The sequence below is a fragment of the Camellia sinensis genome, chromosome 4 (genome assembly GCF_055761805.1).
Source record: "Camellia sinensis isolate YWXY chromosome 4, ASM5576180v1, whole genome shotgun sequence".
NCBI lineage: Eukaryota > Viridiplantae > Streptophyta > Magnoliopsida > Ericales > Theaceae > Camellia > Camellia sinensis.
The window spans coordinates 109,219,360-109,241,267 of NC_138964.1; the positions used below are offsets into that span (position 1 = coordinate 109,219,360).

General features: G+C 37.8%; 1 protein-coding gene across 1 annotated transcript in view; it reads right to left on the reverse strand.

Annotated features, from left to right (window-relative positions):
• Positions 1-4,477: 4,477 nt before the first annotated feature.
• Positions 4,478-21,908, reverse strand: part of LOC114280119 (uncharacterized) — a 33,977-nt gene continuing 16,546 nt past the window's right edge. Inside the window, exons 3-4 of the mRNA XM_028222469.2 lie at positions 6,041-6,147; positions 4,478-5,238 (exon numbers count right to left, since the gene is read on the reverse strand). Of these exons, the coding sequence (XP_028078270.2) occupies positions 4,693-5,238; positions 6,041-6,147 (653 nt within the window). The 3' untranslated portion in view covers positions 4,478-4,692. The remainder of the gene's footprint in view (positions 5,239-6,040; positions 6,148-21,908) is intronic.

Genomic DNA, 21,908 nt, shown 5'->3' on the forward strand with positions numbered 1-21,908 from the left:
TATTGCTATAGCAGCGTTGTTTAATTTAGAAATACATCAAATGGATGTTAAGACAGCTTTCTTAAACGGTGATCTAAATGAAGAGATCTATATGGAACAACCCGAAGGGTTTGTAGTATCAGGGCAAGAAAAGAAAGTTTGTCGACTTGTAAAATCCCTTTATGGATTAAAACAAGCACCTAAGCAATGGCATGAAAAATTTGATCATGCAATGCTTACTAATGGGTTTAAGATAAACGAATGTGACAAGTGCGTCTATGTTAAGAACACTGACCAAGGATATGTCATAGTTTGTCTTTATGTGGATGACATGCTTATCATTGGAAGCAGTCAAAACATGATCAAATCAACTAAGCAGATGCTTAACAAAAGATTTGATATGAAAGATATGGGGGTCGCAGATGTTATATTAGGAATGAAAATTACTAAAACATCTGACGGATATGCATTATCTCAATCTCATTATATTGAGAAAATTCTTGATAAATTTATCAAGGATGATTTGAATTTAGCTAGAACACCTGTAGACATCAGTCTTTATTTATCGAAAAATAAAGGTGATGCAGTGTCTCAGTTAAAATACTCCCAAATCATTGGAAGCCTAATGTACCTAATGAATTGTACTCGTCCTGATATAGCTTATGCTATCAGTAAATTGAGTAGGTACACTAGTAACCCTGGAGAAGACCATTGGAAAGCGATCATTCGAGTTCTTAGATATCTAAGATTTACTCGTGATCATGGTTTGAACTTTACTCGATATCCAGCAGTACTCGAAGGTTATTGTGATGCCAATTGGATATCGGATACTAAAGATTCAAAATCCACTAGTGGATATGTCTTTACTCTAGGAGGCGCTGCTGTTTCTTGGAAGTCCACGAAACAAACGTGCATCGCACGATCCACAATGGAATCCGAGTTCATTGCTTTAGACAAAGCAGGTGAAGAAGCAGAATGGCTTCGTCACTTCTTAGAAGACATTCCAATGTGGCCAACACCTGTGCCGGCTATTTGCATTCATTGTGATAGTCAATCTGCAATAGGCAGGGCACAGAATCATATGTATAACGGTAAGTCACGACATATTCGTCGTCGACATAATACCGTAAGGCAATTGTTGTCAAACGGAATAATCTCAATAGATTATATAAAATCTAAAGAGAATATTGCGGATCCGTTAACAAAAGGTTTGACAAAAGAGCTAGTGTATAGTTCATCAAAGGGGATGGGATTAAAGCCTATTACATAAGAGTCGTCATAATGGTAACCCTACTTATATGACTGGAGATCCCAAGAACTAAGTTCAAAGGGACAACTAAGTTATGTATGGCTCGCCAGAAATCACCAAGGGATTAAAATTCCTACCCATTCCTATGGTGAGAGTGATATCTGCAACATATGTTGTCTGCAGGGGTATAAGGATAAGCTTTGCTTTTAATGATTACTTATATCTTGATTAAGGCATAAAATCAAGACGAGTATAAAGAGATACTCACAATAAGAATTACCTATATGAGTGTTGAACTGGGGCCGGTTCTATGAGAATGCAAAGGCTAAATTCTCTAGAAACACTTATGAAAACCAGGCGCGTTCAAGGCCAAAATGAACACAACAGTGAGAACCACGATGTGTTAGAAGATATTTTGTGTGAAATCTATTGTCTTGGCTTACACAAACGGCTGAACAATTCAAGGCATCGCGTCCATTGGTTAGCCAGTAAGTCCGATAGGTTATCACTAGGGAAGGTTCAAAGCCGAAAACTACCTATCCTGATGCAAGATATTTTCGACTTATACTCTTTCGTTAAAGTCTGCATTTTGTTGCATTTCCGTTGTCATCAAATTCCATTCATGTGGGGGATTGTTGGAATGGTTATAAAATTCTGGATAAAACCAGAATTTTTTCCTCAGTTCGGTCTATTTTTTAGGTGGGCCTCGAGTGTCGATTTACTCGGGTCAAAGTGGTAACGCGTTCTATGCCGCGTTGTGATTCACGTGGTATATTTGATTGCTCAAAACCATTACCGAGTGAATGGGAAATTGAAGCCAAAGTGTGCTCCATGGAAATGGAGTTTTGGTGGAAATTCCTTAAGGTTGTAAATTGGCTTGTCCCACATTGATTTGGTGGGAGGTTTTGAAAGGGTTTATAAGGCTTAGGGTGAGATACTTGGGGTGTGCCCCAAGGGGTACCCAAGTGTTTTAGAGGGAGAGGTTATGGGCAAAATGGGCTAGACCCATTGGACCAAAAAATCACCACACACGCGCGCGCGCGCCGCCGCCGCCGTCCGTCCGGTCGGTCGGGCGGGCTGGGCTGGGCCTGGGCTTGGGCGCGGGTGCGTGGTGTGTGGTTGGGTTGGGCTTCTAATCTTTTTGGGCCAAAAACATTTGAATTTAATTTTATTTTTTATTAAAATAAAATCCAGAATTCAAATTAAATTAGTTTGGATTTTTTGTTCATCCAAACAGGGCCCTTCCCGGTTTCAAACAGAAATAAACTGTTTTGGAATTAATGCACACCCAAACAGGGCCCTTCCCGTTTTACTATCTGTTTGAATTGATTCAAATCTGTTTGAATTCAAAACCCAACAGGTATGATACCTGTTCAATTCAAAACCAAGAGCTACATACCTGTTTAATTCGAAATGAAGAGCCACCTTCACATCTATAAATAGGACCACCCTCATTTGATGTTTGCATTCAGAAATTTCGTATTTCACTTCTGTTTTCTATTCTTCATCTTGCTGCATTTTATTTTCAAAAGAAAGAGTGTAAACACTTAGTGTGTTCGTAAGGCAAACAATTAGTAGTGCTGCTATTGTTTGTGGAAGATCATTTCATCCTGGGAGATAGACGTCCGAATTCTGAAAGCACCGTGGAGAGGACGAATCTGTCTTAAGGAGACAGTGTTAAACACTGGACTTGATCAGAAAAATAATTCCAAGAAATTAAATCAAGTAAGTTATTTAATTACTTTCAGTGTTGTTTTTATTTGTTTATTTATTCAGATTTTAATTTTGTTTTTGTAACAAAATAAAATCTGTTATTTATTTGTTTATTTTTATTTCGAGTTTGATTTTTGTAATCAAATATATTCTCTCCTTTTTCTCTATTTCTTTTATTCTGGTTGTTGTTTTGTACACAACAGAATTAAATCCTTTTAAATACAGTGAAGATTGTCCAACACACCTTACTAGGACCTGCCCCTTGGCCATTATCTGAGACTCCATTTAAATCAATGATTTGCTTGTCCTTTCTTAAATCAGATATTCCTCCAACCACCTGGGCCTACGAAATGATGACTCCCTTTGCTGTATCCCGCCTCTTTCCATTATCAGTCTATATACTTAACTTTAAGGACTTTATCACTACACCATACCCCATCCATTTTCTGAATTGCCACCCCTACTGCAACCTCACAATCGTACCTAACAAATCCGAACCTTGTTCCCACTTTGCTTTTCTTAGATGGGATGAAAACATGAATAACCAAGCCGTAGATGGGATGAAAACATGAATAACCAAGTCGAACTTGGAAAACATATTGAATAGCTTCTTTGGGTCCGTATCAAATGGAAGGCTGTCAACGAAGATAGTGATAAGGTTCGCCACACTACTAGCCTTTGGTTAAAAGTACGTCTCCGATGGAAAATCGGTTGCCATCCTCCTCCATCCGTCGCTCTCTCTCTCTCTGTCTCTCTCTCTCTCTCCCCCTCTCTCCCTCCCCGTCCTACTACTTAAGCTCGGCTCAAGAAATAAAACCCTTATTAAAGGCTAAACAAAACAAAAGCATAATTGACGAATAACCCCAAAGAGTAAAGCAAATAGTAAACCACCAAATAATCTTAATTATTAAAATAGATATGCAAGAAAAATGAATGTTGAAAAAAATTAATATTTAAACATACAAAAATTATTAAATATTTATTAAGGCCCCAAAATATATTAGAGGTAATTATCACTATAATGTGCTCCAATTTTTAATGAGAAATTTATCACTATAAAAAGATCTTAAGAAAATATAATTCAAACAAACACAAATAAACTAAATAGTTCACCCAAAAAAAAAAAACCAAAATGTCTTATTTATCACTTTGGTAAATTCAAAATTATCCACTACTTGCTTTTTCATATCACCGGATTATTTATTGCCTCATTTGTTTGCTCTCAGTATTATTACCATTACCAAATGTTAATTCATAACACAACATATATGTTTTAAGTTCTAAAATTTTCTCATTATCAAAATGAGACACAAATAAATAAAATTAAAAATATATATATATTAAACACTTAAAAATAAATTAGCCCAATCAACGAGAGGCACTGATAATTATCACTAAGTGTGAGGGAAAAATATACAATAAAAATTTGCCTATGTATACAAAGGATTGCACCATAAAAAATGACAATTGCTCTAACAACATCCCAACATCAACTCATATAGAAATCTTATTCAGAATGATTTCAAAACAAGAAGATCAACTAATAATCTGCATCAACTCATATTACTATTGACTAATGATTTTATAGTAACATATTTGAAATTGTAACTAATAAGTAATGAGTCATTTGTTTAAAGAGAAGATCCCAACAAGTCAAGTCATTTTGTATAAACACACATAAAATTAATTCTCTATAACCAAAAAATTCCTTTAATTCAATTCCTACCAATGAAACTCTTTTCTCTATGAAACTATTGCAAGCCAAACAATTTGTTGAAGCCACAAAAAATACAACATATGCCTGCTTTCAAATCCTGCATAGTAATTGTGTTTTTTTCATCACTTTCACTTTCACCAGCTCCATCTTTAACTCTATCTTCTAAATGATTCTTGGCTGCAACCAGGATTGGATCAACCAAATATGCATTCATCTTCCCCCGAAGTTTCTCAGAGGTCTGCTCTGCAATTAGCTTACCAACCATATCAACAGAGCAAGGTGGGTGCAACTTCAATCCGCGCATTGGATTGTCCTCTTCTGATCGATCATTGTTCATCTTTGCCTTCAGTATCATGGCAAGCTCTTCACAAGTCAAATCATTGAATTGCAATGATATAGAAAACCTCTTGTGTAACTCTTTGTTTGACCACATGCATCGGTTTATTTCTTTTTGCTGTCCTGTAAATATTACTGCAGTTTCACCTTCATCCATTGCTAATACAATCTCTTCTAGAACCTCATGTTTAAGTTTGTCTTCGCGTACATTGACAAGCAAGATTCCTCCTTTTGCATCTTCAATCTGTTAACAATGCTTTGTTAGTTATGGTTTGATCATATGTACCATTTGTTGTATACATAGCAAGCAATAGGTATTGAGAATCCAAGTGTTGCGGTCATGAATTTCCTAAATGAAAAAAAAAAAAAAAAAAAAAAAACTTTATATCTAACAAAATCAAAAAAAATATGAAGTGATATGTATTGGGAATAATTACGGCCATTGTCATCAATTTTTTTAAATCATCAAACGTAAAAAATAGCTATATAGCCGTCAAACCGGCTATATGGCTGTGAACTTCGCAATATGTAATGTTCATATGTAATCATATTGGGAACCGGCTGATCTATATGTAATGTTCATTCCAACCGACATTGAAATGTATCTATATCGCAATGACAAAAGTTTTAAATATATCAGCTGACATTAATTATATATTAACAGGGATTGTGTGTAATCATATTGAGATAACAGTGGGGAAAATTTGTGAAATTTATCCAATACCAAATATCATTTAAAAAAGGATAAATTATACTTTTAAACCTTATAGTTTGACTAAAATTTCAATTTGGTTCCTATTGTTTCAAACTGAACAATTTAGTCTATAATTTAAGCCTAGTTTTAATTTAGTCTTTTTATTCAAGTCAGAAATAAAATTAATGATTTTGAAACATTTGTCAATTTTCGTAGAAAAAATTAATAAAAATTTTGATGGAATGACAAAATTGAAACTAACTAAAGTATAAGAATTAAATTATTCAAATTGAAACAATAACGATCAAAGTGAAACATAAAAATTATAATTTTAAAAAAAAAAATGACATACACATTGGCTTGAATTACTTGATCCCTGCAACTCAATAACATGATAGGAAGGTAAGGATTCTGCCAAATAAAAGAGCTGTGCAACAATTCGAGCCACTGTTGATTTTCCTGTTGAATGTAATACAAAACTTTTCTTAGATTATTGTAATTAAAAAGCAATGCCATACATAGGCATGATATTGAAAATATATATATATATTCAAAATTTAATCTTTCTAACAAAATAAATTCTAAATTTTTTATTTTATCAATTTAAATCTTAATATTTTAATTTATTTTTAATTATAAAAAATAATATTTTAATCATTAAACTTAATGTAGGCGTAGATAGAATATTTAAAATACAATTTTCGTTGGGTTTATGGACACCGACACGTGACACAATACGGATATGACATGAACACTTTTACACGTCAATTTTTAAAAAACGCAAGATACGACACATGAGGAACACGAATAAAATATATAATTTTATATATTTATTATATGTTATATATATATGAATATATCATTTAAAGATAATAAAAAAAATGCAATATGACACTAATTCCTATAAGTTTATATAATTTTTATTGTATTATTGTATCTTAAGTTGTTTTGTTCAAATTTATAATTAGTTTTATCTGCATTTAATTGATAGACACTTGTGTTTAAGCAATAGACACGTGTGTCCTCCAAGTGTCTAAAGAGACACTACAACAAATAGCACTTTTGGCAACTAAATTTTTAGTCGGCAAAAGTTTTTAGCAACTAAAAGTTTTGGTCGCTAGGTTAGTCAGTGAACAAATGTCGGGAAAGGTTATTGGCGGCTAAAAAAAGTTTAGTCGCCAAATTATTCAATTGCTGACCATTTTTTTAGTCACCAAAAGCATGAAAGTAAAATTAAATATAACATTTTTAGGGACTAAAACTTCTTTTCACCAAAACTTTCAATTATTTTTAACGACTAAAATTTTGGTCGACAAATAATTTTTTTATTTCATGTTATTGTGTTTTAGCTACTAAATATTTTAGTCGCTAATGTTCGATTTTTTTTCGCTACTAAACTTTTAGTCCCCTAAAGTTTGATTTGTTTTTGCCTACTAAACCTTTAGTCGCCAAAAATGTAAATGTAGGCTATACAAACAGTACTATTGCCATTTCACGAAAATTTCGTCCGCGGGATCGGTACCCATGTAAACGCGCGATTTTTAGGACTTTCACCTTGGAGGCCAACTTATTTCAACAAGGCAACACTTCCCAGATTCACCTCTTTTTCTCAAACAATGCACATTTTCAATGTAGTAAATATGCAACAATGCTCAATACCATGGATGATAAAATAGTTTCAATTCTAATAATTCTCATGCAATTTTTAGAACAATCATAGTTATCCTCCACTGATAGCCCAAAATAGATATTTCTAAACAGATAACTAATTTCCATAAAGATAAACTTTTCAAATTCCAAGGAGTGAGTGGTGATACATACCCAACTCCACCATCCTTATCAATATCAACCCAATTTCACATTTCCAACATCAATTCCAATTGTTTATACAAAATCAACATTTGAGATATTTAGGGCAAAAACCCCTTTTTCTTCCTAAATTAATTCCAAGTATCAAAACCAACCACTTTATCACAACTCAACCTCATTTCTAATCCCACAACCATTTTCAAGAATCCATTTGAAAACCCCTCTTTTGATTTTTAACCAAAAATCCTAGATTTGTCCAAAAATTCCCAAATCACAATATTGTTTTAGAAATAGCAAATAACTAAGTTAAAAATTATAAGAAAATGCGAAGAACCCCTACCTCAAGCTTAGAAGACGAGAGAGAATGGAGAGACTTCAAAAACGCCGAAACACAACTTTGTTCTGATTAGAATGAAACTTTAGATGAGCTCTACCTTTTTAACAAAGAGACTAGGGTTGAGCAATCAATGGATGAGGGTGTATTTGTAGAGAAAGTGTGAGTTTTAGAGAGAGAAGCTCTAGATCTAGGGTTTTTAAAATGTTTAGGGAGAGAGAGATATGAAAAAGTGATCTAAAAGTAACTTTTACAGACTGAAATATGTGCAGACCGCTTGAGCGAAGGAAGTGTCGCTCAAGTGACCAGACACAATAAGTGATACCGCTCGAGCAAAGAATACGAACTCCCAGAAGTTTTGCAGACAGAAGACCATTGCTTGAGTTCAAGAAAGACCGCTCAAGCCAACACTGCTCGAGCGTAGAATGCCAACTCCCAGTATCTTTGCAGGCTTGCAAAAAGTATTGAGAGTCCTCAAAGACAGCTCGAGCGCAAGAACTGTCACTCAAGCGAAGAAGCCAAAATCTGGACAAGAACCATCTTGAAAAACTAACTCCCGACCTGTTCCAAAAGCAACCATGACACTCCCATAACCAAACTCAATGAGGAATAAGGAGAAATAAGACATGAACAATTGTATAAGACAATAAAACTTTGATCCAGAACATCAAATGGGTTAGGTCTAAACCAGAATCGCTATACTTCATATTTGTATATGAGGCTGCATAAGAGGGGCTAAAGCTCTCCAACTGTTGTTGTCTGAAATCATCCATAAGGGGTTTCAATAACAATGGGTGTTTAGATTTTGTTGGGGAGTTGAAGAGTGCAAGACATATATAACTTGGGAGTCTTAGAATCTGATTTTGCAATGTGAGGTTGAGGAATTAAACAAGGGGACACATATGGAGGTAATTCTATGATGTGGTAGTACTTTTCAAGTGGAATTACTAAAGATATATATCCATGGTATGGGCAATGTTTGTTTATGGAATTATGGGATGTAGTCCAAGATAAAGTTGAGGAATGTAGGGTATAAGATAAGGGAGTTTTCCCGACAAGGAACCTACGAAAGCCCTTGGCATCCAACCGTGACATCCATACAGTGCTTCAGGGGTTGTTTTGCATTTATGTTCGAAAGCCCTTTTTCGACCAAGTTTAAGGCGTTTTCGGCTCTAACTCTCAAACTACAAATGCTAATTACATGTCGTCTATGGCAACAGGTCCTATATGTCACGAGGATGCTGCCCGTGACATCCATATATTAGTTCAGGGGTTGTTTTGCATCTTCACCTCCCAAAAGCCCTTTTTCAACTAAGTTTAAGGCATTTTTGGCTCTAACTCTCAAACTACGCATGCGAATTACATGCCGTATGTGGCCACAGGTCCTATTTGTCCTATTCTCTATTTTATAAGCTTTTTCTAAAGTGTAGGCCAAATCCTATTAGTGAACTTAGGATCAACATCATACTAAAATGAATATATGACCACTAAATAAATCTTCTATCATATAGGTGCCAATGTGAATTAGTATTATCGCTTACTTTTTATGTCACAACATAATTAAAAGAAAATGATAAAGTGCTAAAATAAGAGAGAAAGTAAAGCATGAATAGGGAATTTCATTACAACAAATAATAAGTCATAATTATCAAATCGATCTAATTTTGTTTTAAATAATATACACAATTTTTTATATAATAATATCCAAATTATAAAACCAAACTCATAATAGACCGGCCATACAAAGGTCAAAAATTTTCTTAAATTCATATTTGAATTCCAAAGACATAAGTCTAGAACGGAAGACTAAAACAACTGTATTTCCTCATGTGTGAGTATGACTACTACCTCTCTTCTAACTCAAAAGGGAAATAAATGGCAATAATGCTTCCAACATTGATTAAGCAGTTAAAAAGGAGATGTTAACTTCCCGAGAACAATACATAGTAAGAAATCTCCATGTTGAAAAGGAGCAAACATGGTTATTGGTCCAAATTAAAGGATCCAAAAAACATTCATTTCCAGTAATAAATGACAACAAACTTTACACCCTTTTAATCCCAGAAACACCTTTAATCTCTCAACCCTCTCTTTCTCTTTCTCTCTTTGCATTCCATTAGGAGTTTCTTCACTCCTCTCTCTTCCATCTACACATTAAGATTCAAGTAAGTTCTATTCTCTCTTCTTTTTGTTGGTTAATTTGTTTTTCGTATGATTCTTGTTGATGTTAAGTGAAAATGCATTTCTTTGAAGGTAGAATTATGATCCAATTATATAGAAAAAGCAAATATAAATTGGTAGACCTCTATACATGAATGTGACTCAAGGTTTGTTTTCAATTTATTTATTTATTTATTTTATTTTATTTTTGGTTTTTTTTTTTTTTTTTAAGTGAACATTTAAGTTTTATCTAACCCACTTGAAGATAATCAGAAGATACCACCTCATTTGCATTTATAATCTACTCTTTTCATGACAATTATCGAAAATCCACCCAAGTGGAAAATGTAGGTATGATCCATTCAATTATTTTTGGCAATTTCACCCCACTGTACTTCACATACCCATCGCTTGCCGCCTTCAGAATCCAACCAAGTGAAGTAGTTCTGATCACTTGCCGCCTTGAGAATCCATATGTAGACATGGTCAATGGGACTGTCAAAGCAGAGCTCAAGAATTTTGTAAATGAACCATATGACTCTTACACTTTGAATATATTATTATACTTGTACAACCAACCAGTTTCCTGATGGTGTTTATTCTTTTCAGGTATGAAATGAGATTGAACATGAAAACTGGTCTGGCTTCACAGAGGAAATTATCAGCACTTGCTGTAGATTTTCGAAGGGTGAATGAGAGTTACATTGGAAGGTATCCAGTAATATTTTAGTTATTATAATTTAGCAGATTTGGGGTTAAATTGTGTCTGGGAAGATACACTGGTGATGCAAATAAACCATGTTAGTAATGCATGTGAACAATCTCTGTGCTGGATTGTTAAAAGCTTGTCTGCTGTTTGCATCATCTTATGTAAACATTAGTTTACTTTTTTTTTTTTTTTTTTTGCTAGAAACTTTTCTTTCAGTAATTCATGTGTAAAGACAATCATGTTCAGAATGTGTTTTCTTATATGCCACTCATTTTATAATGTAGGTAGAGTGTATGTTAATTTCATCATCTTCTCTGGGGTATTAACTAGAATGGTTAGAAATTTTTCTTTGTATCAACACCATGCTTGAAAGAGAAATTGAGAGAATTGAGAGAGTAATATTGAAAGAGGTTTCTGTATTATTAACACTCTGCCTGAAACAAAATTAGAGACTCCATTATATAGGAGTTCTGATACAAGACATCATGATGATGGAATGGAATAAAATAATAAAAAGGACGCCGAAAGGAGGAGGCGCCGAAAGCAGCCGAAAGCCTCTGTCGATTTACTATATTCACACTATCATATATAGTATTAACAATGATATATATATATAGTATTATATAGTATTATATTAACAGTATAATATAATATTAACAGCCCCCCTCAAACTCAAGGAGGACAAACATCAACCAACTTGAGTTTGGAGACAAGTTCAACGAAGCGACCAGGAGAATGGGCTTTGGTAAAGATATCAGCAGGTTGATCAGCAGAGGAGATGGGATGGAGATGGACAGTACCATGAGTGACGTGTTGACGAATAAAATGACAGTCAATCTCAATGTGTTTGGTGCGATCATGAAAAACGTCATTGTGAGCAATTTGAAGAGCACTTTGATTATCACAAAAGAGGGCAGTAGCACCAGAGGGGGAAACACCCATGTCATTAAGAAGCCAACGAAGCCAGAGAAGTTCCTGAGTAGTATCAGCAAGAGCACGATATTCAGCCTCGGTACTGGAGCGAGCAGTAAGAGATTGTTTCTTGCTGCGCCAAGAAATAAGAGAATCACCCAAGAAAAAGCAGAACCCGGTAGTAGAGCGCCGGTCAGTAGGATCCCCAGCCCAATCAGCATCGGAAAAGGCACGAAGCTGGAGAGAGGAGCGGGCGGAATAATGAAGTCCATGAAACAAGGTACCTTTGAGATAACGAAGGATACGAACTAAGGCGGCATAATGAGGGGTACGAGGAGCTGACATAAACTGGCTGACAATATGAACGGCATAGGCAATATCAGGACGAGTAACAGTGAGATAGACAAGGCTGCCAACCAGCTGACGATATAGGGTAGCATCAGAGAGAAGAGTGCCATCAAGAGGTGTAAGACGACTCTGAGACTCCAGGGGAGTGGAGGCAGTCTTGCAATCCGTAAGACCAGCACGGGTGAGAAGATCAGACGTATATTTAGCCTGAGAGAGAAAAGACCCCGTGGAATCATGAAAGATTTCAAGACCCAAGAAATAGCTGAGAGGACCAAGATCTTTCATCTCGAAATGACGGCTAAGAAACTGTTTAAGGCATTTAATACCATCAAGATCGTCACCGGTGATAATCATATCATCCACATAAAGGAGAAGCAAGGTGGTCCCTTGAGCAGTGTTGCGGATAAAAAGAGCAGTATCATAAGAACTGGAGGTGAAACCACAGTCATGAATAGTGGAGCTGAACTTGGCAAACCAAGCGCGCGGAGCTTGTTTGAGACCATATAGAGCACGCTGAAGTTTGCAGACTTTATGAGGGGGAAAAGTAGATCCAGGGGGAGGTTGCATGTAGACCTCCTCAAGAAGAACACCGTTGAGGAAAGCATTTTTCACGTCCATTTGATAAAGATCCCAGTGTCGGGAGGTAGCAACCGCAATCAGGCTGCGAACAGAGGTGAGACGAGCAACAGGAGCAAACGTCTCTTCATAGTCAATACCATATTCTTGGTTGAAGCCTTTTGCAACAAGGCGGGCTTTGTAGCGCTCAATAGATCCATCAGAACAAGTTTTGATTTTGTAGACCCATTTGCAACCAATGGCAGTCTTGCCAGGAGGAAGATCAACAATGTCCCAAGTGTGAGTTTTGTCTAAAGCCTGCAATTCATCAGTCATAGCTTGCTGCCAAAGAGGATTAGAGCGAGCCTCACGATAGGAGGTCGGTTCATAAGTGGAAAAAGCAGTAGAACCAACAATAAAGTCACGAAGACGAGTAGAAGGTTGAGTTACCCGGTGTGGTCGAGTAGAGGCAGGAGGAGCCAGAGGGAGAGACTCACCAGGAGAGGAGGATCCCGAGGAAGCAAGAGCAGGACCATCAGAGCGAGCAGGGGCCTGGGACAGACCAGAAGGCAAGGCAGTCTCGAGAGAGTCCGGCAGGGGCGGTGGAGAGGCCTGCAAGGGTGAGGGAGGAAGGTCATCAGAGAACAGATCCGTGGAAGGGTCAGTAAAAAACAGAGAGGGTGAGGGAACGGACAAACGGAAGAGAGAGAGAGAGGAGAACATTTTGTGTTCCCAAAAGACTACATGACGAGAGATACGGAGGCGCTGGGAGAGAGGGTCCCAACAACGATACCCCTTGTGTTCAATACCATACCCTAAGAAGCAACAAAGGCGAGAACGTGGTTCAAGTTTGGTACGTTCATGAGGTTGGAGAAGAACAAAACAGGCAGATCCAAAGACCCTAAGGTTGGTGTAAGGAGGACGAGTGCCATGTAGACGCTCATAAGGAGTGTGATTGTGAATGACAGGTGTTGGGATACAATTGATAGTGTAAGCAGCAGTGAGAGCTGCCTCGCCCCAAAAATGTTCCGGACAAGAGGAAGACAGTAGGAGAGCTCGAGTAGTGTCAAGGATATGTCGATGTTTCCGTTCAGCACGTCCATTTTGTTGAGACGTACTGGGACAGGAACGATGAGGTTGAGTACCATGACTCTGAAGAAAGGAAAGAAAGTCAAGATCTTTATATTCCATGGCATTGTCGGAGCGAAAAATCTTAATATTTTTAGAAAATTGAGTTTTAACCATTGTAGCAAAATTGTAATAAAGTTGTTTGAGCTCAGAGCGAGTTTTCATAAGAAACAACCAGGTAAAACGGGAAAAATCATCTATAAAAACAACAAAATAACGTGCACCTCCCATAGTAGGAGTAGGAGAAGGTCCCCAAATATCAGAATGAATGAGATCAAATGGTGCAAGAGAAACAGAGTCACTTTTATTAAACGACAAAGCAGGTTGTTTGGCAAGTTGACAGGACACACAATCTAAAACATCAGAACTTACATGACCTAAACAACCACTGGAAATTAGAGATTTTAAACGACCAACAGAAAGATGGCCTAAACGACAATGCCAAAGATGAAAAGGAGATAAAGGAGGAGTAGTGGTAGCAGTGGTAGTAGTGGTAGGAGCTGTGATCTGAGAGGAGTCTGGAACATGAAGATGGATGAGTTCGTAGAGACGTCCATGCTTACGGCCTATCCCAAGAGTTTGCCCCGTCCGAGGGTCCTGCACCAAACAACCAGTACGAGAAAAGGTAACAGTTAGACCATGCTCACATAATTGACTAATGGAGATAAGATTTAAAGTAAGAGCAGGCATAAGATAGACATGGGATAAAGATAAGTGAGAGGTTGAAACAGACCCAACATGACTTACAGACAGAAGAGACCCATCAGCAGTATGGATAGAAGGAACATGAGGAGGAGAAGATAGAGGAGTAAAAATAGTAGGGTCAAAGGTCATGTGATTACAACAAGCGGAATCAAAGTACCAAGAAGTGTTACCTGCGGTGACAGATAAAGCAGTAGATGGAGGAGTACCGGAATTCTGCCAAAAATGTTGAAACATGGCTGCGACATCGGTTTGAGAGTAGACTGGAGTGGAAGGGTCTATAGAGGCAGAGGAAGGTAAATCCTCGGAGGCAGCAGCAGCAGTGCGTTGAGCAGGTATTGGTTTAAACGGAGTCCCAGAACGGTGAGAGTGGCTGCGAGAAAAATTCCCGGTGGAAGGACCATTGCGAGAGGCACGGGCGGGATTGCGGAAGCAATCTTGTTGGAGATGACCAGGGCCAGTCTTGTTACAAAACCGACAAAGACGAACTGGACAATTAACCAGAAGGTGAGTCGATGGAAGATTGCGGTTGTGACAGTAATTGCAGGCATTGGACCTTTGTGGTGAAGGTGAGGAAGGAGAACTTCGAATCTGGGGAGTGGCAAGAACAGAGTCCACAGGATGTGGATGGAGAGTACCAAATCGAGTTTCCTCGGACAACAGTTCTGAAATTGCTTGCTCAAGAGTGGGTAAAGGAGTTCGATGAAGGAGAGATGCGCGTACTGGCTCAAAGCGAGGAGTGAGAGCCATGAGAAACTGAACCAAGCGCTGTTGGTCACGGTAAGTAGTAAACAGGGTAGCATCCTTAGTACAGTCCCATGGAGGTTCAGAAAGAGCGAGCTGATCCCAAGCATAATACATTTGGGAGAGAAAATCATTAATGGTTTGAGTGGTTTCTTGGCGCATACCGTGAAGATGACTCAAAAGCTGATATTGGTGAGCAAGGCCAGTAGTCTGATAGCGTTCGTGTAAAAAATCCCAGATGGCTTTGGCAGGAGAGGAAGCAGAATCAAGTTGGAACCGACCAAACTGAAGGCTGATAGATGTAATAGAAGTATTGCGAAACCAAGTGATGATCTGATAGTTTTTACTATCCCAATCTTCCAGTCGGTCGATATATTTGGCAGTGGAGTCTGTGGCAGTGGAATCTGTATTCTCGGGAACGGGTTTGCACACATCCCCAGTAATGATGCGCCAAAGTTTCTTTCCTTTGAGGAAGCCAGACATAGCTTGTGCCCATAGGACATAATTAGTCCCGTCAAGAATAGCGGAAATAGGGTGGGTAGTGGAGTCTAGGCGATCCATGAGAGAAAAATAGCACAAATGAGGTAGAATCTGAAAAAACTGAGTTTACCAGTGAATTCAGAAGGTCGAAATTAGTCAGAAAAGGAGTGAACTGACCAAAAATATGACCAGAAAGGCCGAAAAAGGAAAAGTCAACGAATCTGGTCAAACAGGCTGATGCGCGGCGCACGTTAGCAGAGAGTGGCGCGGCGTACGTTAGCAGGCGAGAGGCACAGGCGCACGGAAGCAGCTAGGGCTGACGTCGGCTGACGTCAGAAACACGCGGCTCACGTTAGCAGATGAAGCCGGGGCGCACAATAGCACCGGACAGTGTAGGAGCGCGTAGAGCGCGTCTGAATCGAGTGAGCGCGTGGCCGAATGTTCCGGCGGCGCGTGGAGGCGCGTGCGGCGGCAGATGATGATGAATCTGGTGGCGTTGGCTTCGTCGTGAAGAGACGAAGGTGATGGTACTGTCCAATCTGTGTATTAGGTAAGGACGAGGTACGCAGTAGTGATGCAGAGACTTAGGACACACACCTGTGCTCTGATACCATGAAAGAGAAATTGAGAGAATTGAGAGAGTAATATTGAAAGAGGTTTCTGTATTATTAACACTCTGCCTGAAACAAAATTAGAGACTCCATTATATAGGAGTTCTGATACAAGACATCATGATGATGGAATGGAATAAAATAATAAAAAGGACGCCGAAAGGAGGAGGCGCCGAAAGCAGCCGAAAGCCTCTGTCGATTTACTATATTCACACTATCATATATAGTATTAACAATGATATATATATATAGTATTATATAGTATTATATTAACAGTATAATATAATATTAACAATGCTTACAAATTATTTTGTGTTAATTTAGGAAACAATGATTTGTATATGCGACTACATTGGACAGCATCGCAAAGGTCAGTAGAATTATCAAATATGATTTGCACCCAAAAGCAGAGTCTAGAAAGACAAAGGTCGAAGTAGGAGTCCAGCCCCACCAATCAATTGCACCCGCCCAACCAAATAAATTATTTGCCATTGCAATTATAGCATCATAGCATCAAATTCCAATTCAAATACAATTATAGCATCATAGCATCAAATTCCAATTCAAATAATCAAAATACATGACAATAAATATACGATCACATTTTAGGAGCCATACATGCAAATAAATATACAATCAACGGATTAGGGCTTTCAAACTAATGAGAGAGAAAGGAAAAAGAGGGGGAAAAGTATCAAACCACTAAAGTCAAACCCATTTTGGACATCAAACCCATAAAACTCCAGAAATCAAACCACTTCTACCAAACCAATTTAAGAAATCAACACAAATTAAACTAAAAAAATCATAAAAAAAAAACCCTAGAGCGAGTGTGACAAATGGGGAGAGAGAGAGAGAGAGATCAACAGAGAGGGAGACAGACCAAGATCGACAGAGAAGGAGACAGACAGAGAGAGAGAGAGAGAGAGAGAAACTTGTGATTTGCAGCAATGGCGGTGATTTGCGGCGGTGGCGATGGGGATGGCGATGGCGATGTGTGTTGGCATATAAATTTCAACCAAATTTATGTTAAAATTTCAAATAAGGTCAATCAGTTAATGACACGCATAGAGCCTATGATAGGATTGTTGTAGGTAATCACTTCCTAAATTGATCAACTTAGTCAGTTGAAGTGCATAAATAAAACGTCGTTGCATCACAATGACGTTATTCAAGATACTCAAGTGACACGTGGAGCCTACGAAAGACGACACTTGTAGAGCCTACAGTAAGGACACCATGCAGAATGAAGTCCAAAGGGTCAATACAGTTAATCAAATATACGATTAATCAAATATGGTTATACCCAAATTCAGATGGCGCTATCATTCAAAATTCAGATGGCATTATCATTCAATTTGAAATTTGAAAATCAAATTGAGGATGAGGCCCTCTTATCACCTGGATGACCCTCTATACATATGAGGGATCATCACACAATCAAGGGATCGAAAAATTAGAGGTCAGAAGATTAGAGAGAGAAATTAAAAGCTAAAGAAGTCACTACAAGAAAGAAGAAGTTCAGAGTATACACTACACAACAAGCATCTGATACGATGGCAAGCATTAGGTAAACGGTTCCAAACCCAACTAATGTATTTTTGTATCTAAGGGTTCTAAATCCCTACAATTTCAATAAAATATTTCTTTTTCTTAATTTGTCTTCTGTTCATGTTTTTTTTTTTTTTTGTTCTTCATTAATTAGAGGTCTCGTTTAAATAAAATGTGTAATTAACGATCAGAAATACAGATCGAAAATAGGAACCTGCTATTCAAATAATCAGCACTGTTTAGTCCAAAAAAAACTAAATAGTGGACATTTATAACATGAATTTTGAGATGTGTTGAAATACTTTACGTTTCCAAATTCGTGTCTACAAATTCTGGCACACCCAATGGAACCTATTTCTCTTCCCATCTTTTGAAGAACAAAATATGTATATATATATATATATATATTTGAAACCTACTGACATATTCCTTTGTTATAGGAATGCTAAAGCAACTATCAAGAGGCTAACCCTTAGTTGCAGGAATTGTGCAACCAGGTGACGATTCTAAGTAAGGATCGCGATTTCACGTTTCCTAGAGAGAAACATGTAAGAATCGCGTTTCTATGGAGAGAGAAACGCGATTCAGTCCAAGGTGGGATTGTAAAGGAATGAGAGGGAGAGAGAGAGAGAGAGAGAGAGAAACCTGGTCTCACCAACTTCGACCTTCGCTCTAGCCCTAGCCTTCGCTTGTCTTTGCCTTCGACATCGATGTTGATCTCGTTTTTCTTCTTCTTCTTCTTCTTCTCTCTCTTCGATTTGTGTTCTGGAGAGTCCACTCCCGTTTTTAACATATAATAAATAATATAATTTGTTATATAATAATAAATCTAATTAAATCATATATAATAAAAAAATCTAATAAAATCTATAAAATAAATCATTCATTTTTTATTTTTTTATTTATTTTAACATATTTTATTATTCCTTATTTGTTATATTTTTTTTATGTATAATATATATATATATATATCAATTAAAAATAAAAAATAAATTAAAAATATTATCAATAAAAATAATAAATATATTTAAAAAATAACTATTAATAAATATATATATATATATATTACCGCTCCCCAAGGCACTCCCAACCTAAGAAACTTCTATCAGCTCACGTTTCCTCGCTCCCGCCTCCACTCTCGCTTTGTGCAACTAAGGACTAACCTACACTCTAGTGGTTCTGAAATCACGATCACGAAGGGTGGAGATTGCAACCGTCACCTGAGGGGCTCCAAAGCGAATGCTCTTAGCTGTCCCAAAAGTAGAGCCAGTGAAATCCTAGAAAGATGCACTTCTTTCCCCAGCACTTGTCACCCAAGGGGCTCCGGAGCGAATGCTCTTGGCTGTCCCAAAGGCAACTGGCGTCACGAAGAAGGTCACACTTCTTCAGAAAGCTGAAAACTTGAAAAAGATCGCTATAGATTATGAGAAAGCATCAAAGCAGTACGTAGCGGTGAGGGCCACAACCTGAATAAAGAGCTTCCTAATCCAGACAATGGAGACTAATTAAGTTGCAACTACGGCCTTTGTTGCAGCTTCAACGGGCACAACACAAAATGTTGTAGCCCAGCTACTCACAAAGGTAGAAGACTGCATCAAAATGGCAGAGTCTGACTAGAGGAGGGCCTCTGCTAAAAACATGGCCATCATAAGGGCCAATGGGAGGAGGGTGATGACCCAGACTCCTATTGATGAAAAAACAATCACCTTTGTTGATAAAAAAACAACTGAGGCCTACAAACCGATAGTTTTATTCAAAACGCAAAGTTAACCTATTCAGAACCCAATCATTTCTGAGGGTCCAAATCAAAAAAAGGAGCACCCATTGACGCAACGAGGTTTGAATCAACATCAACTGGAGGAATTTGCAAAAATGCAAACAAATCCTTTTATGCTCCTAGGGGCTCAACTTGATATGTCATTAGATGGTCCAGTTTCGAAAAGACAAAGGCGAGGAAAAAATAAGGCCTTAAAGAAACTGGGACGAAGAATAGTGGCAACAAATGTTATAGGAGCTGTTGAAAAGGCTCTCTCAAAAGATGAACACCAAAAACAAATTGAAAGTCCTGTCTGCACTGGAAAGTCAAACCTCTCAAAGGTGGAAGGTAAATGACCCTTGGAAAATATTTCAGCCTTGATCGAACTATCTATGGAGGGAATAAGAAAAGTGTCTGTAACAAGGTCTATGAGCCGTGAGGCTCAAAACAAAGCATCAAGGCCAGATGCTTCAAATGTAAGTAATGTTGTGGGGATTGGTAATCCTTTATACGAACAAGATGATTCTGTCTCATCTAGCTCATCTGTGTCAACGAATATTGAAAATGATGAATTGAGAGATGTCAACAAAGTCGTTGTAGTTATGATGACTAATGTTGAAAAGGAAGGTGAAAATTCGCAAGTCCAACAAGACCAACAAGGTCTCAAGGAAAAAATGGTGGCCCTACAAGAACAACTTAAGAGAAGAGAACGGGAAATGGCTGTTATGTTGGAGCAAATGCAACAATTGTAGGCCCAAATAGCAGGAATAAGAAATGCACCCAAACAAATGGCACAACCTGTAGTGACAACATCAATAGGCGTACAAAGCACACTAGCCCCAGCGGACAATGGTTCTTGTTACTCTGATCTAACCAATGGTGCCATGAATCCAATGCTTATGGCCGTGATTGATGATATGGTAAGGAAACAAGTAAAGAAAATCAAGGAGAAAGATGATAAGACCTTTCGAATAATTACAAAGCCTTACCCAGCATGGGCAGATGCTGTTCCATTTCCTTTTGGTTTTTCTCAACTAGATTTCAAAATGTTTGATGGGACGGGAGATCCAAGACAACATGTGGCTTATTTTCTTTCAAGATGCGGACTAATAGCCCAAAATGAGACCCTTTGCCTGCAGCCATTTGTCCAATCACTTGAAAGTTCTGCATTTACATGGTATGCTAACCTTCTTGAGGGATCAATCCCAAATTGGGATTCCATGGTGAAAGAGTTCCTCAAATAATTCTGCAACACGCACAGGCGAGTCGGAGTACCAGAACTGATTGAGACCAAGCAACGTGACAATGAGCCTGTTACTGATTTCCTTGCAAGGTGGCGAGCTTTGACATTTGCCTGTCCTCAAAAGTTCACGCAATTAGAGTTAATTTGGATGTGCCTTAACAACTTCCAACATGAGCTCTCCATGGCTCTTATGGCTCAAACTTTTGAAGGATTCAACGATCTATGCACTAAAGCTAATAATTTGGAGCTGCGTCTGGCTAAGCAAAGGAGGTCTAAAGCGGTTGAAAGGGTTGAGTCCTCGATTGCAGCCGTAGTTGAAACCAAAAAGAAGGGTCCCGTTGCAGTTGGGGCCAAAAAACCCAAGGAATTCAAAAAGGTGACTATGAAAGAAAGGTTGGAGAAGAAATATTCTTTTACAGATGATCTAGTCGAAGACTTGTTTGAAGATCCGTTGGAGCAAAAGTTGATTGCTCTTCCTGAAGTGACAAGACCACCATGAGGTAAGAAAAACGAACAATCCAAAGTATTGCCCCTACCATCGTTTGATTAGCCATCCAATAAAGGAGTGCTTTTTTCTAAAAGATAGAATTCAGGAACTTTTAGACTCCAAGATTATTGAGTGCCCTCCTCAAGAGAAAGCATCTGTTAACCCAATCATGATCAACAATGATAATGAAGGTGAATGGGTCATTTCTCAATCGAAAAGCATGAAGAAAAAGCGAAATGCCACAATGAAAGCTAGAAATATAGTTGCTTCTACAATATAACAAAGACCAAAAATTTCAAAGAAGCAAAAACCAAAAGTTTCCAAGAAACAAAAAAAGGCTAAAGTATGTAAAGGAAATGAGGACCCAAAAAAGGGAAAGGAGGAGACGTGGGTTCCTAATGAACAATTAGAACAATGCCCCCTTATCCCAGTCACATTGGAGGAATTCCTGCCTTCAAAATTTCAATCTTTGGAGTTGCAAACATATTTTGATAAAAGGAGAGAGGAAAAGTTTACTTTGGCCCCTTGCCTAACCATCATTGTTTTGAGTGATGACGAGGAAGATGAGGATGGAGTTTGTTCAAAAGTTAGGGAATGAGATTGTATCACATCTCCTATCTATATACCTAACACTCCAAAGTATGCATCAGCTTCTCCAGAATACACACCAGCCTCACCAAAGTATACACCA